Source organism: Sarcophilus harrisii, chromosome 1 (genome assembly GCF_902635505.1).
Source record: "Sarcophilus harrisii chromosome 1, mSarHar1.11, whole genome shotgun sequence".
In the NCBI taxonomy this organism is placed as follows: Eukaryota; Metazoa; Chordata; class Mammalia; order Dasyuromorphia; family Dasyuridae; genus Sarcophilus; species Sarcophilus harrisii.
Window position 1 is genome coordinate 347,187,970 of NC_045426.1, and position 10,968 is coordinate 347,198,937.

At 33.6% G+C, this 10,968-nt stretch overlaps 1 protein-coding gene across 3 annotated transcripts in view; it reads left to right on the top strand.

Annotated features, from left to right (window-relative positions):
* Positions 1-10,542, top strand: part of NPR3 (natriuretic peptide receptor 3) — a 78,772-nt gene extending 68,230 nt beyond the window's left edge. For 2 of the 3 annotated variants that reach the window (XM_023496153.2, XM_012541471.3), the window contains 2 exons: positions 3,021-3,108; positions 4,926-10,542. In XM_023496153.2, coding sequence (XP_023351921.1) covers positions 3,021-3,108; positions 4,926-5,037 — 200 coding nt within the window. In that variant the 3' untranslated portion in view covers positions 5,038-10,542. The remainder of the gene's footprint in view (positions 1-3,020; positions 3,109-4,925) is intronic. The other variant, XM_031945880.1, reaches the window with a different exon arrangement.
* The last annotated feature ends 426 nt before the right edge of the window (positions 10,543-10,968 follow it).

Genomic DNA, 10,968 nt, shown 5'->3' on the forward strand with positions numbered 1-10,968 from the left:
GAATATTTAAGTATTTTTGGTATTTGGGTATTTAAGCACTTGGTATCTAGGGTATTTAAGCATATTTAAGTATTTTGATATTTATTTTGAGTATTTAGTATTTAACTTTCCCTTTGAGGAAAATATCAAATACTAGGATTTATCCATCTCTTCTAACCAGGAAACATTCAGGTTTTTGGAGATTGGAATTGGGCTTTTTCCTTGATTACTGAGAACCTAGGTGTCAAAACTACTAAAAATTCCTGAAACCTTCTGGATTTGCTTCAAAGTTAAAATTTTGGATTTTTAAACTGTCATGTATGTCAATAGAGAATAATTATTAGCCTATCAAATGAGTGCAAGCGAATGCTCTCCTAGAGATTATACATATGGTAAAAGAGTCAAAATTTCTGTCATAGTAAAAACTTTTCTAAGCCAGGTCTGAATTAATTGATCATTTCTGACTTTTCTAGAGATAATTATTTTTCCTTTTAAACTCTGAAGATCATGAGATCACAGATTTAGAACAACTAATTGTATCCAAAGTGTCTCAGGCAAGGACAGAGAGAAGTCAGAAGTCCTTCTGACACAAGATCTGGCCTACTTTATGAGTGGAGTGGGAGAACTGGTCCTTGTCTCCTTTAGTGCCAGTGATAGTGAGTATCTTGGTACATGGCTATAGAGAAACACAGGATTTCCAAGCAGTTTTCAGAAGCAAGATACCTATCATCCACCTTGCTTTCCTCTTATAAACCAGAAAAGAAAGGAATCCTTGGGATGAGGCAGGACCTGGGAAGGAAGGTAGCCTTTCCTAGAGGGCCAAACTTTTCTTGTATTTCTGTTTCCCTAATTCTTGGTACCTTTTCTTTCCCTAGAATTTTTTTTTTGCCCTCCTTGTCTTCCCAAACTTTGCTGTAGACTGTTATTCTAGAGAACTAGATTTAAATATGTGAGGGGTTCCTTCATGAGCTCAGAGGAGCTACTTTGAGCCTTGAATCCTGCACATGAGGAGTGGGCTGCCTAGAAAGGGAGAGAAGAACACTTCCTCATACCTAGGAGTTCTTGGCAGAAGCCATTGAATTACCTTTCAATGAAATCTATTCTTCATTTGGGGGAGGATTTTAAGGGAGCAAAAGAGAAGAAAAAGAAAACCATTTAGTTTCTGTTTAAAGGCCACATCTTGAGAAGCTTCTATCTTCAAATCCAGGAACTTTTGCTTCCCTTGAAACTTTTTTTTTTACCTCCCAAGATTCTCAAACTTACCACAAGAGCCTGAGTGATGAATTTGGGATCATTTCTACAAGGTCATTCTCCTTCCCTCAACCTGTTCAACTTCTTGTAACAAGGCATGAAATCAGGATCTATCCCCTTGGAAAGGCTAATAATGTTCCTGTGTCCCTTAAGAAGGCCAGTTTTTATCATCCTAAATGAAGTAGCATTAGACTAGAAGACAGGATATTTGTGTTCTAGGCTCTACTCTGACAGTAATTCTGGGCGTCTGTTTTTTTCTCACAGTCTGGGAGTTTTGCTCTTCATTTTTAAAAATAATAATAGCTTCCTACTTTTCAAAATGCATACAAAGATGGTTTTCAACATTCACCCATGCAAAACCTTGTGTTCCAAATTTTTCTTCTTCCTCCCCACTTCTTCCCTTCCCTGGGTAGAATGTAATCTAATATAGGTTAAACATGTGCAATTCTTTTATACATATTTCCACATTTATCATGCTGTACAAGAAAAATCATATCAAAAGGGGAAAAATGAGAAAGGAAAAATACCTAGCAAGCAAACAACAACTAAAAAGGATAAAATACTATGCTGTGATCTGCATTCAGTCTCAACAGTCCTCTCTCTCTGGATGCAAATGGCTTTCTCTATCAAAAGTCTATTGGAATTGTTTAGTCTCCATTTGATTCTATTAGTAAGAGTTGAATGAATCTTCTGGGAACTTGGACAAGTGATTCTGCTTATGTAGAGCCTCATATTCCTCCTTTTTAATAAAGAAGTTAAACTAAGTTACCCCTAAAGTTTTAACATGTTATTATTATGATATTTTATTTTATTTAAGAAGGAGGAGGATATCTTTAAGCTCTTTTTCACCTTTCTTCCTCTAAATCTGTAAGGACTGTAACTATGGAGCAAGAATTGGCTCTCCATGTACATAAACACATTTTTAAATTTAATCTCTATGATTAATAATTTTAACACCACTTTCTTTAGTCTAAGTAATCAACAAAACAACAAATCAAGCCCTTATTTATAACATATACATACTCACACTGAAACTTTAACAATGGGCTCAAAGTTTTAGCTGGTTCCAGTATATCCTTGTAGTCATTTATTATACACTTACCTCAAAGTAATCAGAATTTTCAGGTAACAAATATGAAAGGACAACTGGCTTTAATACTTAGGTATAATTAGTTGAAATAAGAAGGTACCAAATTCCTTGTTTTCTTCTGTGAGGGAAACCTTATGATTTTCTAAGGTCTCTTTCTTTCTCCATGGTCTACTTTCTCCCAACTGAGGGTGAACTTTGTTCTGCTTTTTCCATATGAAAAAATTCCTAATTCTGACCTGTGACATCCTGGGCAAGTCTCTTAATTTCTTTGTCTATTTGATAGATTCCTAGTCTTTCTTTACAAAGTCATAAACAACTTGGAATTTCCTATGCTGATGAAATCAGTTCTTTTGTGTATTCCTATAATAGAGACTCATTCTAAAAATTTTGTAGATCAGTAAAATATGCTTTGTTTTGACATTTAGGAAATATGGTCATAGATCAATGTGTCTAACTTGCAGAAACTCTTACACTGAACAATGCCTTCAAATCCCAGAATCATCTGGTTCATCTTCACTCTTTTCTGTAGACACCCTCTTAGGAAAAATATGCAATTTTCCCTAAAAAAGTTTTCCAAAGAAGAAAAAATAAAGATTGACTTAGGATGAAAAATGTAGAAACACTTTCCAATGAGGGGAAAAACAATACCAAACCTAATTATTTTACAAATTGAATTCTAAGCCTTTCATTATTCTTCAAGCAGGTGGCCTGGAAGAATCAGCAGTCACAGGAATTGTTGTAGGTGCCTTACTAGGAGCTGGCTTGTTAATGGCCTTCTACTTTTTCAGGTTAGTACTTTTTAGATATTCTTTCCAGAACATTTAAAATGGCCTCTCCTTTGTTGTTCATATCCCTTGTCTTGTGTGCATAATTCTCCATGGTTCAGTTAGTCATTTCTTTTTTTTTTTTTCAGAGAAATGCTAGCCTAAAAAAGCAGAAACTTTGGTATGTAGTTAGTTACCTCAGCTGATTAGAGATTAGTATTAATAAGGACAGTAGAATTATATATTCAATCCCTATGTAATAATAAGAATTACTAGATTTTATAGAGATTTAAGATTTTCAATACACTTTATAAATGTTATAAAAGATGTCAATCAGTTAGCCATTGTGTCCTCTGACTGCAAATAGTCTGTTACTAAATTTGGCTAGCTTTGGATATACATATACCATTTGTCACAAGAGTGATCAAGTATAAGAATGGAAAGACCAATATAAATTCATCACTACAGCTAGAAAAGTACATGACCCAATTGTGGCTCAGGAATCACAAATAGTGATACATTTAATAAGGACTTGAGTCAAAAAGTTAAAGCTTTTCCTTATTTCTAGATCCCCAGACACTCTTCATGTTTCTCATTACTTCTCTATTTTAACAATACTGTTAAATAATTATAAAATCATCTATAATATCACCTGTAGTTTTAGGAGTATTATAAAGCTATAAGGAACTTTGGAGATCATTTTGCCTAGCCTCTTTATTTTACCAGTTAATGAGATTAAGTTTCAGAAAAGGAAAGGCACTTTCCTGACATCACATAGCCTAGTGAGAGATCTAGAATACTAAACCAGGTCTCCTAGCTTCCCAGTCCTTTCATCACATCTTTCTGTTCCTCGGGGCATTTAATATCCAATGTACACCTTCAGACAGTCTTGCTACATATGAGAGGATTCAGGACTAAAGCCATTCTGGATCATAAAGAATTCTAAGGAGAAAAGAAACTAATCACTAATCTATCTACTAAATACATAAAAAACAAATGCATCATTTTGTTGCACTTTTGAATAGAATTTCTAAAAACTAACCTTGCTCCCCTAATAATTTCCTTAAGCCAGCCACGAAATTAGAACTAAGTGCAGAACCTATCTGGAACAAAAGCTTACTAGTTGTCATGAGGAACTATCACCAGGATTACTACATGTGAATATAAATGATATTTCTGGCAGTGTATGTGCGTGGTGTGTGTGTGTGTGTAGTCATTGTAGTCTGTATCCAGGATCTGAAAAAGCCTATGTTCAACATCCTACTCTATGTCCTGAAGATTCATAAAATTGAATATTTATTTATGTGTGAGACTACTGGTATATACTAAAAGAGCACTATTCCTTCCTTGATTCTCTTGGTAAAGAATTGGTAATTCTTTAGTATTTCATGGTTCTTGAAAGCTAGAATCTCCTAACTCAGCAGGATTGGGCTAACATTTTTTTTAGTGTCACTTTGTGGGAATAATTTTTCTCCCAGTTTATTCAGAAACTGTGCAATTACTTTGATCCTTAGTTCATGCTTGTAACAGTGGTTTGGGAGTTTGGGGTAGGGCAGACAAGATTTAATCTTTTAAACCACAAAGTACCCAAGGAAAAAGGGGAAGATTTGTTCCTTGATGCTTTTGGAAAGCATCTCAGTTTTCCTCGACATAGAGCTCTTGAATGAAGGCACAATGCTTCAGGGCATAGTACTTTTATCTTTGACCAGGGCTTCATTTTCTGTCACTTCTAATTTATCAACCCAAACTCAAATGTCCCTCTGGGGCATAATTTGTAAGAGATGCTATAGTGCTGCACAACCAAATGAGGTTTTCTTACTTTGCTCTCTCTTTTCATGAAGGAAGAAATACAGAATAACCATTGAGAGACGAAACCAGCAGGAAGAAAATAACATCGGAAAGCATCGGGAGTTAAGGGAAGATTCTATCAGATCCCATTTTTCAGTGGCATAAGGAAATCCCTGCCATTCTTCCTTAAATTCTTTAAGAAGATGGATGGAATGACAGACATCGGTGTAATGAAAGAGGGGCTCTTGAAGAACTCATTCTTTTACAAAGTTAGCTCATTTTGTTCTTCAATTTCTTTAGAAGCTCAGGAATGATTTACTAATCACATTATGCCACATGGCCTTTCATCTCATGACAAACAAATATAAAGATGAAGTGTTATTCTATAAGATCTTTTTAATTGTTTAGAGGATCTATGGATATGTTTATGGTTCTTAGGTCTGACATCTCTAGAATTTGAAGGCTCTATTAGCCATGACAAGCAAGGATAGAAAGCTGTGGTTTCTTGGATTGAAAAGCTGCCTTATGACCAGTATAAAAGCATCTTTACTTATAGATTAATCTTGGAAAAGATTTAACATTCAGAACTCTCTTAATGAGAAATGGAAAGGTTGGAAAAACAGTCTCACTCTCTGGAGCTGGGAGGCAGTTTTGGAGCTCAGGACTCATTTGTCCTTCAGCCAATACGTGCTGTCAGATTCAACTACATGCCTAAAATGAGGCTCTCCTCCCTGCCCCCCTTCCAGGGGAAAAAATAAATTGTAAATACTAGTTATGTGTGAAAAGATTTGTAACTATTATAAGCCTTTTTTTAATGGGGAGAAAAAATTTATTCCGAAGTAGCTTTTTACTTTTAGGCATTTTTATCTTTTTCTTTTGCTATTAGGAAACATCTATCTTTTCACACATTTTTAAAATCCAAAAATAAAAGAAAGAAATATTTCTAAAACATGGGAAAGTGCATCAACCTATAATGCTACAAAAATGTATTTCTTGCTATATGGAGGCTGAAAGGCATATTACTTCTTCTCCTTTCCACTAGCCAAAGAGTTGATCCTTTAATGATAAAGAAGCAGAAACAGGTCCCTTTTAAACTTCAAACAATTGGCCTAGCAATATATCAGACACTGAAAGGAGGTTATCTCCAAGGTACAAAAACTCTTCCTACCAGTACCTGGCAGGAAATAGGGATGGGATTGAGGATAAATGTCTGTAAATACAGGAGGAGAATTAAGTTTTGTAAATAAAAGGAGGCAGCTTTTCTTTCTGGAAGGCAACTTATAACCTAACACTAGAGTACAACTTCTAGAAGACTACTTATCACCTAAGGTATAAACCTATAATACTTGTCACTTCTAATTTATAAATATAGTGAAAGATTATAATAAGCTATATTCAACTTTGATATAAAAAGGTAATCATTAAAATATATTAAAATTATTTGATAAGAGCAAGAATGTAATTATATCCTGTGACCCTCCAACTACTCCTAGGGAGCCTTATGTTTTTCTGGTAATTCTTGTTTAATAGCTAGGTAGATATGGTATTGAAATTTCAATTCCATTGATCAGGTTTCTCCTGTACTCCCATGTAGCACAATCCATAGTTACATGTCAAGATGCCATTTAAGCTCTTCATTTTGGAGAGGTAAAAATCCTAGAAAACTGGAATTGTTTCACATGTCTACATCCTAAAACTGGTATTTTTGCAGAGAATATTTGATAGATACCTTACTAATTATTATGCCCTTCATGGGAAGGAGAACAAATCACTGCTCCTCATTTAGGACAGATGTTCCTCTCTGAAATAATAATGATTAGGTTTTAGCTAACAGAGTAGTATGCTGACAATGTTTTATCAAAACTCAAATCCTTTGTGATTTAGTCCATGACTAACTTTTCTCAAGGGCTTCTGCCTATGTTTTTTTTTTTAATGCAGTTACTTTATTATTATTAGAGATAGTTTTTTCTTTTATTCATATTTAAATAAGATGAAAATAGGGGATATGGAAAAGAAAATTTCCTGCCTTCTAATTTCAGTTATTGATAAATTTGTTTCAAAATTGCTGTGCAAAATTTGACTTCATAGTGGACCCCTGAATGAAACAAAAACTAAATTGAAAAGAAGGCAACAAAGAAATTCTAAGAGTGCTTCATAGGAAAGAGGAATTTTTGAATGAGATGCTGAAATAAAAGAATCAATGCAAAAAACAGCTATCAACTGTTGGCTCACAAAAAGTGAAAATGATTTAAAGTTTTTCGTCCTAGCATTTCCATGAACCTGAGCAAGCAAATCTTTGTTGTGATTATCCACAGATGGTTTGTTTAAAGAAGTAACAGAGCAATTTCATGTGATCATCTTGTTCTTGTCTATTGTCATATATGTATATCATTTATAAAACATGTCCATTTAAATTTGTACCATATGAACAACTCTAAAAGAAAATTCTGCAAGAGAATATGGGCCACAAGTTACTTGAAATTGATATTTGAGAGTTTCTCTCTTTTCAGAATATACCAGGAAGAGGGATATTTCCAAACTTCACAACATAGATCCAGATTAAATTTCTTTAGGAATTAAAGATAATTTGGTGCACTGAAAATGACCAAAACCTAGTGCAGAATGTGGAAAAAATATCATAAATATTAGAGTCTTACATCCTTAGAAATCATTCTAGTCCCTTCTTGAAGCAGATCTCTTGAACCAAAAATCTACTTCCTCATTAAAATGATTTGTTTTTTCATACTGAGCTATAGAGAATCACATCTCTGTTTTGTGAATAAGAAGATAAGCATAAAAATATCAGATGTCTTGCCCAAAGTTACACAAAAAGTCAGGGTTAAGTCCCTTGAGCTTCTGATTTTTGGTTTATGATTAAAACTGATAAACCATACTGTCACACTCATGTCTCAGAATTGGCATTCACATTCTACCAGCATTCTTTTTCCAAATTTAAAACAAATGGAGTTTGAGTTTATAGAACATTTTAATAAAATTTTATCATGTCTTTTAAAAAAGGTATTATCTCATAATATTTTTCAGTCTGGTTACAAATAGATTAAAAGTAATAGTGATCAAAATAAAACCCAATTATTCTTGACTTTGTTAAAAAAAATAAAAGTTTTTTTTTTAGTTATCTGTCACCAATCTATTCAGATGGTGCTTTTAACTTGGAGGTAAAAGATTTTTACCAGCTCGTCAACAAATTGCCTTTAAATCTATAAAAATCTGTAGACAAACCTTTGAATTTCTTTGGAAAATCAACAGCCCACGTTTCCTGTAGCTATAAGCTCATTTCCAAATTCCATGAACCAGTTCTTTACATTTCAGATTCTTTTTTAGAAGGGGTGGAGAGGTTGGAAGGAGGCTTCCTTTTCCCAGGCTGCCAGTGAATAGCTTTTCTTTGCCTTCGCATCAAAATGTCATGATTTCTTTCAGAATTCCTTATTGCTTTACTTTTCTTCCCAACTCTTGGATTCATTGTTTGTGAAGTCACCACCCCCATTTAAGCTCTTCTTATGTTACAAATGCCACAGAATCATTGAACTAGAAGGAACTTTATGAATTTGATGCAAACCAAAGTCCCTCCCTCTTCCCTTCATTTTACAAATGAGGGGAAACTGAGACCCAGAGAAAGGAAGTAATTTTCCCAGAGTTCTTCCATAAATGGATTCTATTGTACTTTAAAAACAGAGATTTGATTTAAGGATTAATTCATCTAACTTGAAAATCTACATCCAAAGACAAGAAAATAGTTTGTGGAAAAGGGAATACATAACCATTCTGGTTAAATTAGCATACAAGAACAACTCATGGAAATGTTTTCAGAAAAAATTACAAAATTATGCCAAACACATTGAAAATCAGAAAGCACATTCTCAGTATAAATGTAGACAATATTAACATAGAATGCTTAGAATTCCTTGACAACAGAGTAATTGTGCCTGAAAGTGGTCAAAAAGTAAAAAAAATAATGGCAGTTCATTCAAAGTTTTGTGGTAGTTGCTTTTATTTTAACCTATGGCTCAGAACCTAATGAACCATTTAATAATGAACTAAATTCTATTGCATAGCTAATTGATGGAAAAATTATAAACCTCTGTTTGAGGTAAGTTGGAAGAAAGGAGTGAGAAATAATAGTTTATCAGAGTCTTTGTGTTTTTACCCATTTTTAAAGTAATTTAATACCAATAATCTGATCCCCAAACAATAGTTCCCTTGTGAGCCAAACTAGAGAGATAGGTAGCATGGATATTCAAGGCTTACAAAAATAACAGGAATAGGGAGAGTTGCAGGTATTCATGGGAGGACCAGTTAATGAAACAGATTGTAGTAGAACCAGTTTACATAGATTGCACTCCATTCACAGGTGTTGTTAAAGGTAGTAGTTTGGCATCTTGCCTAATAAGCAAGTAACAACTTGTGACTCAAACATGCATGTCTTTTAAATAAAGAAAAGATAAAACAATCCAGTCTTGTAGGAATCCTTACACTAGCTCTAGACAAGCTTTTGGAGTAATATAAATCAGGCTTATCTGGATATGAAAAGAAACTGGGCTCTTTGACTTTCAAAACTTATACTTCACAGGTGTCTCATAATAGAGATGTTCAATCTGGTATAATTACAACTTTCAAAGAGTGCTAGATTGGACTCTGTTCAAATTTCTCATTAACCACTAATTAATTCTACATCAAAGGCAAAATAGCATTCTAGATAATCTGATGTTTTTAATGTAAACATTTTAAAATATGATACTTAAGACTCAAATTCAATATGATTGGAGCATCAGAAATAAAAATCCTTAAATTTTATTAGTTCTTTGGTGTTTCAGGTGTGGGATAGGTCTTAGGATAAGCTTGAATAAACTAAAAAAATTCAATTGCTTTGATGGTTTAAAATTAGTTAAGCTACTGTAAAGCATTGACATGCATTATATATAGTTTTTTTTATTATTCATTAGGGAACAAAAGACATTAAAATTGGGCAGAAGATGATAGATAATAACAAGAAATGAGGAAGTTTGGAGTTTTGATAGAGTAGTCTATTCAATGCCCACATCAAATAATGATACTTGAGGAGGTGTTTTTACTCCCATTAGTGGGATAAAAGACCTCCTGCAAAGCCTGAAGATAAGACCTTATGGATTTGGCCTGAATACCCACATGGTATATCCCAGTTTCCATTTGTAAGGAATTTAAATGAAACCAAGGGGATCGGGTAGAAAATATTGGTGTCTAACTGGTCCCTCCTCTTCTGGATGATACCATTCATTCTTAAAAAAAAAAACAAAACAAAACCCTTCAAAAACACAGAAATAGATTCAAGACAATACAAGCCTATTTACCCACTCTCAGGCTGGTAGAGAGAGAAAGCAAAAGCTGCACAAATTATATACTGTGCATTGTACCAATGTAAGTAGAACTATCTGCATATAATGTGGTTTAATTTATTGTCATTTTGTGTAGAAAGTATTAATGACTGTGGATATAATCTTTGTTTATTTATGTGATATATTTTATTTCTGGTACAAGTTGGGCATTTGAAGTATCTACTTCATTTGCTATGTTGACTTGTGTGTATATGTTCTTGTAAATATTTCTTTTAAGCAAGAATGTCACATACCCAGAGTATAATAATATGTTCACATTAAAAAGATATCCCACAGAGAACTTAAAACTTTTTTTCTTGGTTTTGATCCAACAACTTCAAATAATACGTAATGTATAGTTACTCTGTATTAGAACTCTGTTCCTTCAACTGGTTTAGATAAAAACATTAACCACAATAGAAAACAATAAATTGAAATGGGGGAGTGTTACACATCAAGGACTTTACCATTATGATTATCTGTGCCCCAGCAAATGAAAGATGTAATACACTAAGATTAAAAAGAGTTGCAGATTAAGTACTAATTTACTTTCCCTTATTTGGGAAAATTAGTTAAGATATTCAAAGTACCCCACATAATTGGACATGGTTTGGCCTATGATGCACACATAGATTTTGTATTTGGCTCAACCAATACTCACCATGAAGTCTTGTTGTAAAGGGTAAGCTATGTGGATTCCAGCATCTGAGAAAATACATGTGCCCTG